The 18,780-nt window shown below is 49.8% G+C and overlaps 2 protein-coding genes across 6 annotated transcripts in view; both read left to right on the top strand.

The window, feature by feature from the left end:
• PRKDC (protein kinase, DNA-activated, catalytic subunit) overlaps positions 1–9,578 on the top strand; it is an 81,251-nt gene extending 71,673 nt beyond the window's left edge. For 3 of the 5 annotated variants that reach the window (XM_086472694.1, XM_086472693.1, XM_086472697.1), the window contains 10 exons: positions 1,799–2,003; positions 2,199–2,266; positions 2,530–2,750; positions 3,074–3,166; positions 5,124–5,213; positions 6,450–6,521; positions 6,607–6,808; positions 7,251–7,439; positions 8,016–8,155; positions 9,192–9,578. In XM_086472694.1, coding sequence (XP_086328820.1) covers positions 1,799–2,003; positions 2,199–2,266; positions 2,530–2,750; positions 3,074–3,166; positions 5,124–5,213; positions 6,450–6,521; positions 6,607–6,808; positions 7,251–7,439; positions 8,016–8,155; positions 9,192–9,396 — 1,485 coding nt within the window. In that variant the 3' untranslated portion in view covers positions 9,397–9,578. Of the gene's footprint in view, positions 1–1,798; positions 2,004–2,198; positions 2,267–2,529; positions 2,751–3,073; positions 3,167–3,563; positions 3,567–5,123; positions 5,214–6,449; positions 6,522–6,606; positions 6,809–7,250; positions 7,440–8,015; positions 8,156–9,191 lie in introns of all 5 variants that reach the window. The other 2 variants (XM_086472695.1, XM_086472696.1) reach the window with 2 other exon arrangements.
• Positions 9,579–17,263: 7,685 nt separating this feature from the next.
• CEBPD (CCAAT enhancer binding protein delta) lies at positions 17,264–18,325 on the top strand. Its single transcript, XM_009960187.2, has one exon. The coding sequence runs from the start codon at positions 17,264–17,266 to the stop codon at positions 18,323–18,325; it is 1,062 nt and encodes a 353-aa protein (XP_009958489.2).
• The last annotated feature ends 455 nt before the right edge of the window (positions 18,326–18,780 follow it).

Below are 18,780 nucleotides of genomic sequence, written 5' to 3'. Positions count from 1 at the left end.
ACAAAGGCAGCCTGCGTTCGGTCGTTGGGATGGTTTGTGTGCACTTTGGCCCGCTTGAACGAAAAAACTCCACGGCTCTTTAAAAAGCTCAAACGTGTGCAGTAGTAGAGGATGCTGCAAGTAGTGCTGACGGATTTTTAACTGTTACTGAATTAACCAAACGGGGAGAGAAGCGCAAGGGAGGTGCTGGAAGAGGGCTGGCGGGGTTGTTCCGCTCTGTTGGAGGGAAGAGGGAGAGCAGTGTTGCTTTCACACTTTCACACACTTTCACAAAAAAAGTTGTATCTCTTGAGTGACACATAAAATGGCTCTAATATGTGGAGGACTTCAGGCTTGTAATCTTTAGGTGTGTTATTTATGTACAATTTCAATTGTAACTTAAACAACAAGAATCTTGCGTTTAACGTGAAATTCCAGTCATGCATGAATTAAAGACTGTTGATGGATTGTATTAATTAAAACGCAGTGTTAAGGTTATTAAATATTTGCTGCCTTGAATTTTAAAAGAAGTCAAAGAACATGACAGAGAAAGCAGTCGGATGATCATCTGGAAGTAGATTTAAAGTGAGAAAGACGTTGACTGTAGCAGTCTCTCCTTCAGAAGGATAATATTTTCTGTCTCTTACTTCAGTGAAATAGCTGTGTCCTTCATAGCTTGGGAGAAAAATGATCAGGCATTGAAAAAACAAGTGAGCTTACGTATCTTTCCAAGCCGTTAATACCAGTGAGGTCCAAGCGGGGACATCTGGTTTTTCTAGAACCTTGAATTGTGAACACAAGAAGTCAACTCAGTTAACTACTTGCAGATAATACTTACTTTGTTTATTCAGTGGATCAGTATGAAATGTGTCTGCACTTTTCCTTTATCGGGATATCTAGAATACTTTTAAAATATGATTTTATAGATTTTACATCCAAAATTATCTCAAAGTAAATGACGAATAAAAATGTGATAGTAAATAATAAAACACGTAAATTGATATTTTCTAACATGACACAAAAAATTCTCTTAATAAATGAAGTTCTATGACATGCATTACATATACATATAACGTGTCTTTTTAGTTAGCAAAAAAAAAAGGTTGTATGAAATTAGCTAAAACAAGCTGCATTTGCTGTGCATTTGCTTGCTATGTGGTATGGTCGCTGCTGGTTTAAAAAGCACAGAGTATTCCTGTTTGGGGGAGGTGGTAGGGTGGGTGGTACTAACTAACTTACCCATCTGTATTTTTTCTACCATTTGCAAATCGAATAGTTGAGGGTTTTTTCGGGTTTTGTTGCAGCAGTTTGAAAGTGTGATAAAGACTGGGGCATCAATTAAATGTTCTGATAGTAATTCTATATTTGGATTCATGGTGGAATTTGTATTTGTTTAATAGATACCATTTAAAATATTTGTATTTTATATTAATATTTCACTAGCTGTTCTTAAATTTTTGTAAGCAGATGAGATACGTGTATTAAGGTATCCAGAATCCAACTGCAGCTGGAAGAGGTAAAAAGGGATAAGCTTCTAGGTTTGACATGATGAAAAGGTTTATGATCTAGTTCTACAGATCTTCGATACCACTGAGTTGGTAAAATATAGATATTTCTGTTGATAATAGCTGGTGGGTCTACCAAACAGGCAGTGAAAAGGTCCTGGCAAACTAGAAGTAACAGAGAAAAAAAGAACTGGAGTGGCAGGGCGATTGATGCGTGATGTATCAGATGGAGCTGTGCACGTAGATAGGAGGGAGCTGGTTTGGGAGTTCCTAGCACTGTGTTAAGAGAATTCCTTTCTATAAATGAACCTCAGGCTTTTGGGAAGGACTTGGACCATCATTTTGGAAAAGGCGGTTCAGAACTGTTGGCTATGAAGGCTGGTGACTTCGACACGGTTACAAATTCTCTCCTCTCAAAAATGAACAAAACCCATAAAGAACCTGGAAACCTGAAAGAATGTTCACCGTGGATGAGTGACTTCAAAGCTGAGTTCTTGAGGAATGAACTAGAGGTTCCTGGTAGGTTCCCCTTCAGTGTCGATGGTGAACTGTCCCTTACAAGACAGCTGCTACTCTTGAGCTCTCCTCTTTATGGTGGCTATATGGCCCTTCTCTCTGCCTGACGCAGAGGTAGATTTCATCTGAAATCACTCTGTCCATACCATATCAGTCTATGTAACTTTTTTCTTTTCCTTTTTCCCACGACCACTTCAGGTCAGTATGATGGAAAAGGGAAACCGCTGCCAGAGTACCACGCAAAAATCTCTGGATTTGATGAACGGGTATGTTTTTGAGTCAAAATCCTGTGTGGTATAAACTTGTGTCCATAGTCCATTTGAAGAATTTGACAATAGCAAGTTGTTGCTTGTGTGCTCGTCTTGCAGCACATAAAGGAAGGTCTGCAAGGGGCATTTGTTTTGCTGGTAGTAATCAAGCAACTTGATCATGCCATCTAGGAATGACAGATATGCTTAATTTCAGCGACGATTCTGTAAAGCCAAGTCTCCTGTCACAAGTACTTTGCTTTTTCCTGTCTTTTTCCAAGATAAGTGTAATGGAATCCTTGAGGAAGCCGAAACGTATAACGATCCGAGGTAGTGACGAGCAGGAGTATCCTTTTCTTGTCAAAGGTGGTGAAGACCTGCGACAAGACCAACGTATCGAGCAGCTGTTTGATGTAATGAACATTATCCTTTCCCAAGATGCTATGTGTAGCCAAAGGAATATGCAGCTAAAAACTTACCAGGTCATCCCCATGACAACAAGGTGAGTATTTATCTTGAAGGGACAGGAATTCTTACCTTAAAACCTATTATATTACTGTTAGGACGTTGGAAAGTGAGATTTCTGTCTGCCAGGTTCTGGTTCAGAGTGGGTTTTGTCTTGGCTTAATTTTTTTGTTTATTTTCCTTTTAAACAACATTGAAATTACTTTGTCTGGAAACTGGTTTTTTTTCAGAATATATTTAAATTGGTAGCTTTCAAACTTCTTTCAGCAGGCTCTAGAATGTGCTGCTTCCTATTTGTGGTGTTCCTCTAAAGTTCAGCTCTGAGATACTTGTTCACATCTCTGACTTCTTTTGTTCCAGACTGGGGCTCATCAAGTGGCTGGAAAATACTTGTACTTTAAAAGAATTCCTTAAGAATAGCATGTCTGAAGAGGAAGACATCAGCTATAACAGGTGACGCTTGGTTTAGCTGTCTGCTCTGACAGAGACCGCTATTAATGCGGTTTTGGTACTGACAGTCTTGTGGCAGCGTTTTCTTTTTTAAAAAAGAATGAAATAAAAGCACCTATAAGCAAGGAGGCAGTTTGTACTTCCTGACCCAAATTAGTAATTGGCAACTGTTTGTTTAATGAGTACCATTGTACCTGGAATATCCTCCACCCAGCTTGTTTAAACAAGACGCTTATAATCATGGGTGACGTCATTATCATCACCCTTTCCTTATCAGCAGATTGATTTTTTACAAGCAAGGGATTTTGATCTCTTGATTTGATCAGACAGGAAATGGATGTAAGTCAGTGGGGGGGGGAAGCAAGCAGAGACAGAGCTATTCAGAACCTGGGTCCAGCAGTGAGTCAGTGATGGGGGAAATTGGCAGCAGATGCACGAAACACAACTGTAAAAGACCACTCTGACTGTGTACAAATGCTGGGTTTGAATAAATTAGCTTGCTTTCCCTTGGTTGTAATTGGAGGATGAGTATTTGTAAAATTGATTTAATTCTAGCATTTCAGCCTGTTTCTGTCCTGGAATTTAGAAATGTGGTTTTATTTACCAGTGTTGTTCTTAGTACGTAATCTCTGTTTGGGTTTGTCAAAGCGCTGTTGTCACCTTTCGTTTTTACTAGTTCTCTTGTTTATGGGGCAGGTTGGAGGAACCTCCAGTGTGGAGGCCTGAACTCCAAAGAGTCTTTGGTTCTACAGTTACTTGATTGGCGAGCAGTTTAGGAACTGCTGCAGCTCCTGCGTTACTGCTGTCTGGTTCGCTTTCTTGAACAGCAGTGCTGTTACCTTGGTCTCAATTCGTTGACTGGGAGAGTGGAGGAGGGTTTAACATGGAACCACCTCGTGAGGGGTGAAAATTTCTAATACACTAAATGTAGAGGATCAGTGTCTTTCTAAAAACACTTGATCATTTATCCCAAAAAATACAATCATAGAATCACTAAGGTTGGAAAAGACCTCTAAGATCAACAACCATCAAATAGCTTTATTTTAATGTTGTATATGGACTTTGAATATTTTCCCTTATGTTCTTCAGTCAAGTCAATTAAGACACTTTATGTTGAGCCACAGTTGAATGACAGCGCTGGCAAAGGCAAATTCTACTGAAATCCTTGCTGGCAATATTTTGGTTGGGGTGGGGGAAGTAACTTTCTGACGTTTTGAAATCCTTTTCTTTATCCCAAAGTGATAAATGATCAATACTTCTTAAATGGGAAGGATCTCTATATCTCACAACATGCTTTGGAAGGAAAAGAGAAGGCAGGTGCTCTGCTAAGTTGCTGCCTCTCTGGAATAGAAGTTTGATGTCTAGTCTATTTAGTTAAGATGGGAGAAAAATAACAAATTATTCTGTAAGCAGTGCAGCTAACAAAGACTGGCTTCTTGTGGATTAATACCTTAAGTCCAAGCCCCCATTCCTCCCTTCTTGTCCGCACTGAGGAGGTAACAGACTGCCTTCCTGCAGTCCCTACTTGTTTGGATGGACAGATGGCAGCACGGACAGTGGTAGGCTACATAATGCCTCTCAAATGGATCCAAGACTGCGTTAAAAATATTTTTCCCTCCCTGGAGAAATTATTTTGGGTCTTCTCAAGGCAGCATCTGATTTTCACAGTACTTACTGACAGATTAACGCCTTTGAGATGTCTTAATCTTCTGTCAAATATGACTGAGGTGCATTCAGAGCTGGGGGGAAGGAGATGGGTGGATCAGCATGTGCACTGACTCCATAAACTTCATTTCCATAGCAAGGCTAAAATTAATGTAGGCTGTAGCTTCCTGACTCCTCCTATGCATAAAAATCTCGTGGGTCATAGCAGCACACAGCCTGTGGATATTCAAGTACAGAGTGGTAAGATAATATAGGGAAATAATCCTTGCTTTTTTTTTTTTCTTTTGGTCCCTAGTAAAAAAGGACCTCGTGCTGCCTATTCTGAGTGGCTGTCCAAGATGGGGGGGAAAGCACAAGGCATCTCTCGGTACCATGTTATGTACAGGTAGGTTTTAAGAGAGAACTGCATGTGAAATACAGAAACAAGAGTGTGCACACACAGAGTTGTGGAAATTCCAGGAGAAATATGATCTGCATTATAATATACTGGCTAGATCTGATTTTTCCCCATTTTACTGCTTTGTCTTGCTGGAGATGCTCTGCAGGAAGGGTTTAGTGCTGCCAAAATCCTGCCAGAGCACAGGAATGCTTCCAGAAGCTTGCTCGCTTCCTTGAGAAAGTGCCTAGAAGCAGATGCTCCTCTTCAACTTTATTTTCTAGGTGACTTGTTCCTGATTGTGCAGTTAGGTAGGCTGCCTGAGAGCCAGGGCACCTGCTGAAGTTGGACAGAGAAAATCGCAGTGATTTGCTGAGAGTTTAAGAATATTTGATGGTTTGGGTCCCAACTTGAGCATCTTCTCGGAGGAATTTCCACACCTACCTAGATCTAGCACTGTAGGGTAGGGGGAAGTGAAGTTTGCAGTGGAGCATTTCTGATGAGCTCATAACCTGCTTAAGCAAGCATCTTGCTTTTAAATTGAAAACTTTAACTCGTTTAGCTGAGTGTGTCTACATTAATACTTGTATTCAGATCCAGAACGTGCTTTTGAGGTAAATTCCCCGTCACCCCGACTCACCTCACGCTGGCTTGCATCGCAGAGCTGTCCCCTAGTACACAACTCTGCTCCTTTCGGACAAAACTGGGCTGGAAGGAGAGCGCCCAGCCCCTTCCAGCTGCTCACGAGCGTTCAGTTCCCAGGACCAGACATGGGCTAGGCCAGAGCAGTCGCCCTCCCTCCCCAAATGTGTACAGCGTGGATGTCCTCAGCACCAGCCGTTTAGTTCTGTTGCCTCCCCTGGTGCTGCACTACTTTCTAGTGTCAACGTAGCCTCCCCGTGCTGCTGAGAGATTGGATTTGGGCCTTAGTTCCTCTGCTTGGAAGAGACAACGCAGCCAGAAAGAGCTGGATTGCTGTATTAAAACTTAACCCATCTACTTAACCAGACAAAACTACGTGCTGTTTTGTGTTCAGAAATGTCAGTCTTGGAAATAACCGTTGGGAGAAAAAAAGGGGAGGGGCTGTTCTTAATAGCAGATCAAAAATTTGGGGCAAACCCTCTGTGTGGCTTCGTTTATTGGGGTGAGCCAAACGTGCCAGCGCGGTCACGTGCACACCTTAACGTCTCGCATCCAGGGGGCCGTTATTTCAGTAGCTGGCGTTGTTCCTTCCTTCACGTGCAGGACTGCCAGCCGTACAGAAACGGTGATGTCCTTCAGAAGCAGGGAGAGCAGCGTTCCCGAAGACCTGCTGCGGTAAGCGCGCTGGTCGGGGCCGCGCCGCGCGAAACCAACGCCGGTGTCTTACCCGCCTGCCACGCGTGTCTCCTGTTGTGTTCAGGCGAGCCTTCGTGAGGATGAGCACGTCTCCTGAAGCCTTCCTCTCCCTGCGGTCCCATTTTGCCAGCTCTCATGCGCTCATGTGCATCAGCCACTGGATACTCGGTATCGGAGACCGGCACCTGTCCAACTTCATGGTTAACAAGGAGACGGGTGGCGTGGTGGGCATAGACTTCGGGTGCGCCTTTGGCTCAGCTACGCAGGTATTGGCCTTCCAATTAATTTGCTAACGGCTTTTGCATTCATTCTGTGTGACTACACGTGTATTCTCGGTGCTAAATTTGATGCTCCTCGTTGGCCATCGTTCTGATGCCAAAGAATCTTTGCAAGTTATTTTTAGTTAATAGAAAATAGTTGAAATCTCTTGTTTCCAGATATTCTCAGACAAGCAGGGAGCTCTAGAGTCTCACAGAGGCTTATCTGGTGGTGGTTTGATAGTTTAGCCACGCTTTCAGCCACTATCACTAGATATTCATGGCTAGAGCTTTGATGTCACAGCTTGGTCCTGGCCTACCGCGTTGCGTGTTACTTTCAGTTAAGTGACAGAGAGGGTTTCAAAGCTTAGAAAGAACAAAACATTCATTTCTAATCCTTCTAAGGCTTCTTAATTCTTGTTTTCTTGTGACTGTCCTTCCCCTCGGCTAGTTTTTGGGCGTGCCAGAGTTGATGCCTTTTCGCCTGACGCGCCAGTTTGTTAATCTGATGATGCCAGTGAGAGAGTGGGGTCTCCTTTACAGCGTGATGGTGCACGCCCTGAGGGCTTATCGTGCGGATCCAGATCTCCTCATCAGCACAATGGATGTGTTTGTGAAAGAGCCTTCTTTGGACTGGAAGGTGGGATTTTTCCTCTTTCCTCCTTCTGTGTGTGAAGAATTCTTAAACTGTAATAAGGATAAAACTGATCAAAAATGAAGTATTTCTCGATGCTCGCTCTCAGTGCTCCTTTTGTCTCTCTGTGTTTTATTGAGTTCTCGGAGAAACTGAACTTAAAGGATTTAAAATGACAGAGTTCCGTATTGATGGACAAAGAATAGTAGCACATGTCTGTTATCGGTGTAGTGTTCTTTATCTGCATGATAATCCTAAAAAACTTGGGTATCTCTTGATCATGTTATGTCACTTATGGCAGCAGCATAAGTATTTCCAACTTTCTGCATCGAGCCTCTTAAATTTACAGAGCGACACTGCATATATCAAACTAATAATTACAGAGAAAAAAATCCGAAACCAGTTGCACTTCAGTTGTAAATTACATTTTAAGTCGCAGGCAGGCTGGATACCTCACTGCTGTGCCCTCCATCACATCTGCAGTTAAAGAGTTACTGGCTTGACTTCTGCGATCTGGTGGCTTAAAAAGTCTTTTTAAGTACGTGATTTATGGTAAAGAGGGCAAATGTGTTTTCTCTTTAGAACTTTGAACAAAGACAGCTGAAAAAAGGAGGCACGTGGACTAAGGAAATCAACACCTCCGAAGTGAACTGGTACCCTTTGCAGAAAGTCAGCTGTGTCAGGAGAAAGCTTACAGGTGCCAACCCAGCAGCCATCACTTGGTAAGATGCTCTCCCTTTGCTTTGAACCGCTCCGCTAAGAGCTTTGGCAGCCTCCTGTGTCGGATGCTGCTCCCTTCGGATAGAACAGGAAAAGAGGAGAGGCAGGCAGGGCAAAACTCCAACAAACAGCCTGTCGGAACCGTTCTGGGCCACGTACAAGCGCTTCGAGTCGCCCTGCCAGCCAAAACACCCGCTCTCTCCCCGTGAGTGTGTGTATCTCCCCGTGAGTGTGTCTCCCCGTGAGCGTTCTTGCTCCAGCTCAGGCCTCCTGAGCAGTTTTGCACATCCCCACCCCGTCAGCCTGCCTCGCTGCTCACTCCTCAGGCTGCTGTTCTTCACGTTCGTCCCGACAGTTTTTAGGCTAGGGGTGGTACTTAAATCAACGTGCTTCTGCTGGACATGGAACCTGAACCAGCTGTATGGGAGGCACGGAGGTAAGCTGCTTCCCAAAAACATCAAATCCAAATCTGATGGCATTCTCAGGTTATTTATGTCAGTCTACTCAAGTCTGGCTCAAGCCAGAATGTCTTTAAAGTTCAGCTAAAGTACAATTAATCCCTTCCATCCTCTTTTAAAAAGACATTTTGGATTAATCAAGAAGGGGGAAAAAAAAAAAAGGCAAAGAAAAGCAAGTCTGTGTTAAAACTATACAAATACTGAGAAGTGCAGGACTTGGGAGGAGGCCCTTTTGCGGTCGAGGCTGAACTGGAGAAGGCAGCAAAATACTTCTTGCAGACGCAGATCATGAGGGCAGATAAGGAGATCACAGCTTGGATGTGGACTGCTGCATCCTTCTTTCAGTTGGAGACCTTTGACAAGATTGAAGTGTTCATGGTAAATATTCGCTAGTAAAGGACAGCTGACATCACCAGTCTCCACTGGCCAAGCCTTCTACAGCTGTTGAACAGTCTCCACATCTTGAAAAATAAAATCTGCAGGAATCGTGTTCAAGTACTGTTTCGTGTTTAAAAACACAACTCGGGTTTCTTCGCTTGTTTCTTTTACCAAGAGCTTGTTTCTGCGTTCTCGATTTTAGTGATGAGCTACGCCTGGGCCACGAGAAGTCGCCTTCTTATCGTGATTTTGCCGCTGTGGCTCGTGGCAGTGCTGATCATAACATCAGAGCCAAAGAGCCGGAGGACGGGCTCTCAGAAGAGACCCAAGTGAGATGCCTGATCGATCAAGCGACCGACCCCAACGTTCTTGGCAGAGTCTGGGAAGGATGGGAGCCCTGGATGTGAGGGACTGCTCTCTAAAGCCCAGTCTGCCCAGGGACCCGTACCCTACACACAGCTGCAACCGGATCAGAATTTTAAGGCCAAAAAGGAAAAAAAAAAAGCTCTTAATCACTTTTATCATCATCGGTTAACTTGACTAATATGGAAAATAATTTTTTTTTGTATTAAAGCTGTATTCAAACAGGTTTGTTTTTTTAATTATTTTTCTTCTAAGTGGTTCTGTAACAAAGCAGCTTTATTGTCTTTGTGTTAGAATCAATGTAGAAAGAACTGGAGAGGCTGCAGAGCTTAAAGGCTTACCTGAACTGAAAGGCCCTGAGATCAGGCAGAGGAAAGCACAGATTCACGCCCTGCGAACTTGCAGGCGTCCTCGTAGTGAAACTCTGTGCTTTTGTAACCTACAGGCACTTGATGACAATCAACCGAAACCATTCTGCAGGTATAGGTTATTTGTAGTTAAAACTGGAGGATTTTTGTATCGATAGAAACAGTGTGGCCCGTGGTAAAATTGAACAGAAAACGACTTTTAGCTCTAGATCACACCTGGAGTATCTGAACGGTTATGTCATTACTGGGTGATGAGGTAGCGGTGATGAGACCCTTCCAGCGGCTTGTTTTTTAAGGTGGAGGTTATATACACTGTGTTACCCCTGTCTTTTAGAGTCTACGCTCCTCGTCTGGTGTGAATTCCAGGTTATTTGGCCAAAGCCAAAAGCTGCCGCCGCCGAGGGCCGCGGTGCCGCCCCGCGCAGGGCTGACTGCTGCACCCTGGGCTTGCTGGCGCCGCCGTGGGGAAGCTGTGCCCGATGGGGCTCTTCCTCACCCCCAGGTTCCCTGGGGCAAGCGCAGCGCAGGCGGCGGGGGGAAGGAGGGTCCCCTGCACTGTCACTGCTGTTGGTTACCCAGAATTCAGCGTAGGAGGGAGTTTCCATTGAAGGTTTTAGTAATTATCATAAAAGGGGTAATAAAAGTGAGTCTTTGCCCTTTCACTGCCTCCAGGCTTTCCCTCCTGCCTCCGTGGCGATGGGGCAGTCCCGCTTCTGCTGCGGGCTGGTCTCCCTTGGCACCAGTCTCAAATCTTTCAGCGGGAGAGCAGGGGCGTCTGCCTCCTGGAGACAGCTCCCTGAGAACCTCAGGGTGGGGAAGATTCCTCCCTGAGGCCTAATGGACCGGGAGGGAGCTTTTTTGTTTCATACACTTTCCAGCAACAATTACTATTTATTTGTTACCTTCCTTCTTGCTAAATACACTCAATTCTTTATGTCGATAGTGTTACGAATCAAGAACTTCAGAGCCTCTTTATCAGATTTTATTATTTACAAGTACTGTTCTGCTGTATTTTTGTAGAGGAAACTTCTATTTAAAAATAAAAATAAACTTTCAGATGTACACCTCATTTTTCACAAGTTACTTCAGGGCACTTTAATCACAGAAAACGTCCACGTTTACCCATTTATACAGATGATAATGAATGGACAGCGTTTTTTTCATAACAGTGTGTGATACAGTCTACTTTTATGTACACTGACGTAAGATGTCGTGGTGCATTTTGTTCTTTTAATCTCTGTTATCAATAAAGATGGTGGCACTATGACTAAAGAGGGGTTAGGAGAGGCACTCTGCTTTCACGTTGCCACTGTGCAAATACAAGAAAGTTTAAAGCACAATAAAAAGCCACATGAAAGGAGGAGGGGGGGGACATTTGGGAACCGAGCGGCCGATCGTACGAGGTGTTGAACGGCACTTTTGGCACATACCTCAGATATTCGGTCGGTACTTTGACCGGCTCGGCAGAGGACAAAGTTTAGGTTTATAGTTTAACGAGGCTCCTCCCGTAGGCCTGCCGCTGCCTTCAGCAGCCCTCGCCGCCCTCCAGCCCCAGCCCGGGCTCCCGCGGCCCTTCGCAAGGAGCGGGAGCGGGGCCCGGCTCTTCCAGGGGAGGGGGGCTGTGGCGAGCCCTGCCCCGTGCCCTCCTCTGCCTTCACTCCGTACCCAAAGTCCCTCAGGCCAGGGGTGAAAGCCTTTGAGATAGGTGAGAGTAGCCCTGGCAATACCAAAGAGCTTAGACCACGTCCATGACGCTTAAAATAGTTAAAAGCTCGGGTTTGGCCCCAAAATAAGTGCTCTCGTGTGAAGCCTCAGCTACGCCAGTCCTACTAGTGATGTATTCGTCAGGCTCAAGAGCCGGCCGAGGAGCGAAGCTGCCGGGGTTTCGTGAGCAGAAGCACATCCCGAGCGGAGCGTCCCCCGTGCAGCTGAACGAGCCTGACCATAACCCCCAACGTACGTCAACGGCAGCTGCTGTCCGACCCCGGCCGAAGGGGGCGGCTCTCCCTAAAACGGAGCACTGGCAGGGAAAGGCTGGAGCCCGCCCGTGAAGCCCCGAGAACCTCAAGGCGCTGGGCTCGGTGTTTTACGGGGTGGGTTGGTTCGGCTTCCAGAAAAGAGGGAGGTGATGTGCTGCTCGGAGTCGGGAGACTGCTTCAGGTCTCACGATGCAGAACACAACTCAGCAACTATCCGCGAGTGTGGCAGAGTATTTCCTTCTCAGATTAAATAACCAGATGGGCCCCATAGCTGGAAATTCATTAGTTGCACCTACAAAGCTATGTAAACCCTTACCATATATTCTCAGCAGGTTTTTCTTAATGTATAGAATAATATTAATGTTTCAGCTAGTCCTTACCGTCCCTGTCAATCTCACAATTTCCCTCTGACACACACTGCTGGACACAGAGGAAAGCTCTGCAGCCACAACCTGCAGTCTCCCAGCTGATAAAGAGGTCCCTGCACGCTGCTCATCATGCTCTGGATGTTCCCTTAGACCCCACCACCACCCCCCAGTTTAAATGTTATCTTGAGGTGTCCGTGGCTGAGATGTGGTACAGCACCAGCACGCGTTTGGAGCTCTCACAAGGACAATGAGTTATGAGTTAGGCTCGTCTTCTGCCGTGGAGTAAGTTTCCTACAGCTCTTCTGGCCTCACACTGAAGGTTTGGCCAGCTGCTTCCTGAAGTCAGGAAAGAAAGTGTCTGCATTTACAGGCACTGTGCCCCAAACTTCACGTTTTTTCAATATCAAGGAGATAAAATAAGGGTTTATCATCACTGCTTTAATACTTTTTTTTTTTTCTTTTCACCTCACAAGCCCTGAGGATGAGGGTCTGCTGAGCCACTTTATTCACACCATGTGCCTCATTTGGAAATGACCGGGGGTTTAAAAATTTCATTTCGAAGCGATGCTGCTTGTAAGAAGTGGCACCCGCTCAGAAAGGTCACACGCTGGCAGCCACCCACAGCACCGAATGGTGTCACTGGTCTTCTAGCAAAGCCACCAGAGCTGCATCTAATGTTAAACCAACGGTGTCCAGAATAGGGTGTTTAGGGGAGTTGTGTTGCAAAAGGTTTTGGGAAGGAATGGCTGTAAGCAACTGGAAAAGATTTGGTTACAGTTTCCACATTATTTACAGGGGGTTTTGTTTGCTTAGTTGTTTTTCTTTTTTTCCTTTTTGATGGGAGAGGAGAGGGTAACACTCGCTCTGTCCATTAAACTCACAGTAAATGGTACTGTGCAAGACTTCATCTGGTCAGGCAGAGGACGTAGCTGTGAATTTGAGCTCACGGAGCTCATCCCTGCTGGAAACTCACGTAAAACCTGTATTGGGAAAAGGCTCAGAGCATCCACCAAAGAGCGCGAGAAAACGAGGGGCGCGGGGTCCGAGGCATTTCGCTGCTGCTGCACTTGGCCTTTCGGGAGCCCGGGTAGGTGGGAGGGTGCAGCTGGACAAACCCAGCCCGGGCTGGCACCGCCAGGGCTCACCCACCCGCAGGGAGTCAGAGCACAGGGTTTAAGGGAGCTAAAAAGACTAAAAAGCTCATTTACCAGCAAGTTCTTCAGCCACAAACAGCGGGGTGGCCGCTGGCTGGATCAGCGCGATGGACTGACCCGAGTGAGCACCAGTGATGAGCAAAACACTGTTACAGCGATTCCAGACAAGGGAGAGGGATGAGGGGCCAAAGGGGTGGGGAGGGTCCGTCCAGCAGTCCCTGTGCTGGCTTACCAGAACCAACGCCGCCCTCAAGGAGGTACTGTCCCTCCCTCGGAGTGTGTGGGCAGGTGTTGTTTTTGCCTCTCCCCAAACCACTTGCATCTCCTCATCCGCATGTCCCATTCCCCAGGCAGCCCCCAAGCGCCCGTCCTGGCTTCCAGCTGTCGAATGAAATGCTCATCACACCCCTGCTTCTTCCTGGGGGGAGGAGGAGAAAACCGAGAAAACCAGGCAACCCACCCCTTCATCTTTCCCCCCTTGTCAGCCGGCTCTTCGTCATCATCCAGCCAGCCTTTCCCTGTGAAACCCAGTGCCCTGAGGTGCTTCCCCTGGACAAGGTCTCCCTCCCGCAGTCCTGCTCTGCAGCTGCCTTACCCCAGCCACAAATCCCCCCCAGGGGCCGCCTCAGCCCCGTTGCACCCCAAAGCAGAGAAGGGCTTTGCAGGACCAGCCCAGCCCAGCTGGGCTCCCAGCCCCGCTGTCCCCAAAAAGTCCTGCACATCTGGCTGGGTTACCAGAAGCGAGCACGCCAGGACGAGGACGGGGAGGATGAAACCCAGGCTGAAGCACGTCCCGTTTCCTCACCTTCCCTGAGTGGCCTGGCTGCTATTTGAGGAAAAAAAAAAACTAGTCAGAAAACAGAGTGTGATGTAATTCCTGTCCCTGAAGGGCTCAGGGTCCTGGTGCTTCTCTGGAATTCACAGCTGGCACTTCAGGGTAATTCAGGTTTTTCTTTTCTCTGCGAAGGTTTTTTAGAGAAAGGCTTCTTGTCCTTCCTCAGCGGTTTAAATGCCCCTCTTTTTGCTTGATTTGGAGCAGAAACCTCCAACAGGTTTTAAAGAAATTATTCTGAAATTCAGATGCTAAAAGTGTTTCTTACTGCTGTTTAAACTTACCGGATCCCAGAGACAAGCCACGATTCGGTGGGTCAGGTACTCAGCAGGATGGGTGAGGGAATCAAGAGCTTGTCTCTGCCTCACTGCTCATGAAATTACTCACACAGATGGGAGCAGGCTCAGCTGCCGAGATGCCAGACAAATGCATCCCGGGCAACTGTAGAGCGTGGCCATGGTCCTGCCTTCAGTTCAGCGCATTGGTAAGGAACAAGTATCACTTATCTGCTCCGGGATGCTTCGCTGCAGGTGTAGCATCACCCCAGGACTTCACACCCCGCGTGGCACGGGGGGGGAGCACCCCTGGAAATGTGCTCTTCAAATCGCACATCTCGGGCTCAGCAACAAACGCACCCAACTCGCCTTCCAGGGGACGGCTCTTGCCGCTTGGGTTTGGGGGACACGTGTCGGCAGGTCTGACCTCGGGCTCTGAATGTGCCCCCAGGTCCCAAAGACACTGCGAGCAAAGCTGCACCCTCCGTGCTGGGGCTGAGGTGTGACACGGGCGGCAGGTATCGGGGCTGACACAGGGTGTCCATGCCTGGCAGGTCGCCATTTACTGAGGGATTTTGAGAATGCAGTTGCCGTCCGGCAGGATGCCCAGCGAGGGCTGGGTGACCTGGCTGGGAACGGCGTCTCTTTTTTGGAGTAACACATGATGGGCACTAAGTGAGACCTCCTGGGCTGGCGCAGACGCACGCCAACACCGTCTGATGACCAGCTGCCCTTTGGGGACACGGACAAGCAGTTCAACGAGATGCTTCCCAAGACAAACCATCACTTCACTGCTACGCCAGGTGAGCTGCATCGCCTGCCAGCAATCCACGGACCCCGCTGTCGCAGAGCCAGGGGGAGAGAGGGGTGTCACCACCTCGGGTTTCTCAACTGCCTCCCCATGCTCCACGAACCCACCTCTCTACACTTCACGCAGAGAATAAAGGTCCCGGAGCACCACGGGAGGGTCGCAGGTCCCTGACGGACAGATTCGTGCAATGGGAATGTGCCCCAGTGCTGGAGGGCAGAAAGTAACAGGCAAAATGGGGCTTGGGCGTGCTATTTTGTGGAAAACCGTTTGCGTTTAAAAAGACCAAAAAACCCCACCCTCTTTGTGTCACTGTCAAGTTCAGTGCTAAAGGCTCAGGTAGACAAAGGCTGCACGATCAAGCTTCCGATGAGCAAATCAAAGCAAGTTTATTTAAACACAACATCTCCGTGGGGTTAGCTGCAGACTCAAAAGCCAAAAGCCAAGCCCCTCCACGCGAAACCCCACCCGCCAGATGCAAAAACCTCACCTGCCAGGCACTTACCCGGAGCCCACAAGCCTTCCCACGAGGAGTTTACGGCCAAAGGGAGAGCATGTACCAGCCCTGTCCCAACTATTTATGTTAAAATACACACCCCTTTGATAAACAGCTGCGTTACTGCAACAGCTGCGGTAGCGGCCGATGGAGCCCTGCCCGGAGCGAGGCGGCAGGGCCGGCATGAGCGGCACGTACCCACGGTCCCCAGAAAGCCACCTCCGAGCGGCACAGGGCGCTCAGCTGCACGCCAGCATGTCATCTGAGCGCTGGGCTGAAGAGAAGTCAGCCGCCGGGCTAGTCCGAGCGCAGGGTTGTAAATCTAGCTGGGTCTTCTGGTTAAAAAAAAAAAAAAAAAACAAAATCTTAAAATAGAATGTTCAGTTTTGTGCGTGTTTCTTTTGTCATGCGGTCAACGGAGCACCTGGGGGTGAAGCCAGGGTTTTAAAAACCGAGAAAACTTACGCATTTCACTTAGTTGAAATTAAAATATTTGTATTGCGCTGAGACTTGCCAATTTAACAGCAGCAGTTGGATGCAGGGGTGTGTGTGTGTGTGTGTGTGTGTGTGTGTGCATAATTACTTACCGTAAATTTTCAAAGAGCCTTAACTTCCCGCAGACTCTGCCTTAGCGACCCCTTTCCCACCGGAGCGTCCCGTAAGAAGAAATCCAAGCAGCCACCCTGTCACTTGGAGGAAGCGATGGGGGGGGGTGGGTGGGTGTGCGTGTTATAGAATTGCTCACCCCTCTCGGGTGAAGCTGCCCCTGCTCCAGCCGCAGGAGCGGAGCCTCGGGAGGGCGCTCGGGTGATACGGAGAGACACGCGTGGGGCCGGCAGCATCTTCCCCGTAAGAGCTCCAGCCGCCTTAGTTTGGGAGGGGGGGGGGGGTAAAATTGAGCCTTTTCCGCCAGCTTTTCCACTGCCCTGCGTGGAAAGAAGCCAGGAAAAATAATTGCGGGGGGGAATGGGGAGCCGGTAGCGCTGTCGGGGCAGCCCCCTCGGGGGGACGGGAGGGTGAGGGGAGGGGGCAGGCGCCCTTTCGGGCGCCTGCCCCCTCCCCTCACCCTCCCGTCCCCCCGAGGGGGGTGTCGCCCCTTCCCTCGGCCACCCTCCACCGGGAGGTGGCAGCTCTCCGCGGCGGGAGCCCTGCCTCCGCGGCCGCGCACCCCACCCGCTCCCGCCCCCGGGTCCCCGGGGGTGAACGCTCGTTCCCCGTCATTGGGGTAGGAGGCGGGGCCGGCGCCGTATAAGAAGGGACCGAACGGGCGTTTCGCTCCCAGGTCCACAGACGCCTTGTCCCATCCCCGCGTCCTATCGCCGAGCGCGGCGTGACAACCCCCCCCCCCCACCCCCCTCCGCCCCGCAACACCCCAGCGCGGATCGGCCCCCTCACACCCACCCCCTCCCCATCTCCTAAAACCCCGACGGCGGGACGGCAGCAGGAGCCACCAGTACCACCAGTAGCAGCAGGACCAGCGGCATCAGCGCCGCTCCCTCACCTTGCCCGCGGAGGAGGCTGGAGCTGCGATCGTCGCGGAGCGGCGGTCGGTACCCGGCGGTCCGGAGCGTCACCCCTCGACTCCCCCGCCCCAGCGCGGCGATCGTGCGGCGCCGCGTCCCGCTCGCCCGATGAGCGCCGCCGCCCTCTACAGCCTGGACTCGCCGGCATGTTATAAGAGCTGGTGCCTGGAGCCCGCCAACTTCTACGACGCCAAGGTGGGCAGCGGCGGAGGGCCGGGTCCCGCCTGCAAAGCCGGGGCCCGCGGCGGCTGCGGGATGAGCGGCGAAGAGGCGGGGGGCGGCCTGGGCGGGGGCGGCGGCGGCACCAACCTGGCGGAGCTGAGCGCCGCCGCGCCGGCCATGTACGAGGACGAGAGCGCCATCGATTTCAGCTCTTACATCGACTCCATGTCGGCCGTGCCCAACCTGGAGCTCTGCAACGACGAGCTCTTCGCCGACCTCTTCAACAGCAACCACAAGCCCGAGCGGGGCGGGGATTACGGCGAGTATTTGCCGCCGGGCGGCGGCGCCGGCCGCGACCCCGCTAAGAACCTCGGCGCTGCCATGACCACCCTGCTGGGCGCCGAGCCCCGCACCGCCTCCTCTTCCTCCTCCTCCTCCTCTTCCTCCTCCTCCTCCTCCTCCTCCTCCTCTTCCACCCGCGGCGCCCTGAAGCAGGAGCCGGACTGGAGCGACAGCGACCTCTCCTCCTCGCTGCTCCCCTCGCAGATCGCCACCTGCGCCCAGACCATCATGAACCTGAGCGGGCAGCCCACGCCGCCCACCTCCCCCGAGCCGCCGGGCAGCAGCTCCCCCTCCAGCTGCAGCACCCGCTCCCCGGGACCCGCCGCCGCCGTGACCGTGGCCGTGGTCGGGTCGGCTCAGGGCGTCCCGCCGCCGGCGGCCCCCGGCGGGAAGGAGCGGGGCGGGAAGAAGTGCGTGGACAGGTTTAGCCCCGAGTACCGGCAGCGCCGGGAGCGCAACAACATCGCGGTGCGCAAGAGCCGCGACAAGGCGAAACGGCGCAACCAGGAGATGCAGCAGAAGCTGTTGGAGCTCTCGGCCGAGAACGAGAAGCTGCACAAGAAGATCGAGCAGCTCACCCGGGACTTGACCAGCCTCCGGCATTTCTTCAAACAGCTGCCCGGTGCCTCCTTCCTGCAGCCCGGCTCGGGCACCGACTGCCGGTAACCCCGGGGCGGGGGTGGGGAGCGGGGACGGAGAGACGGACTCCGGGGAGACGGTGGATAAATACCTCAGAGGGCCGGGCCGGGCCGAGCCGGGCCTTTGCCGGGCCGGGCCGAGGCGCCCCGGGCCGGGCCGGGCGCGGGGGCGGAGGCGCGGTGGGACCTGCGGCCGCTGCCGGGCGTCGGGGCGACGTGGGGCGACGCGCGGGTCTTTCACCGCGGAACTTGCAAGAAAAAAACAACCAAAAAACAAAAAAAAAAAAAAAAAAAGGAAAAAAAGCTAAATATATATATATATATATTTTTCTTCTTTCCCCTTAAATTATTTTTGTAATGGTAGTTTTCGTCTTTTCTACATTTTACTCATACCGATGCAGCTATGGTACATCTGTTAAAATGATTCAAAACCCCATGTATTTTAGACAGTAGGATGGAAAAAAAAAAAAAAAGACTGAGCAT

The sequence above is a fragment of the Leptosomus discolor genome, chromosome 13, assembly GCF_034619465.1.
Source record: "Leptosomus discolor isolate bLepDis1 chromosome 13, bLepDis1.hap2, whole genome shotgun sequence".
Taxonomy (NCBI): Eukaryota; Metazoa; Chordata; class Aves; order Leptosomiformes; family Leptosomidae; genus Leptosomus; species Leptosomus discolor.
Note: the sequence above shows the minus strand (reverse complement) of the source record. Positions and strands in the feature narration are given on the sequence as shown.

Excerpts from the sequence above, each read along its gene's own strand:
- CEBPD (XM_009960187.2), top strand. The coding sequence starts at position 17,264 with ATGAGCGCCGCCGCCCTCTACAGCCTGGACTCGCCGGCATGTTATAAG.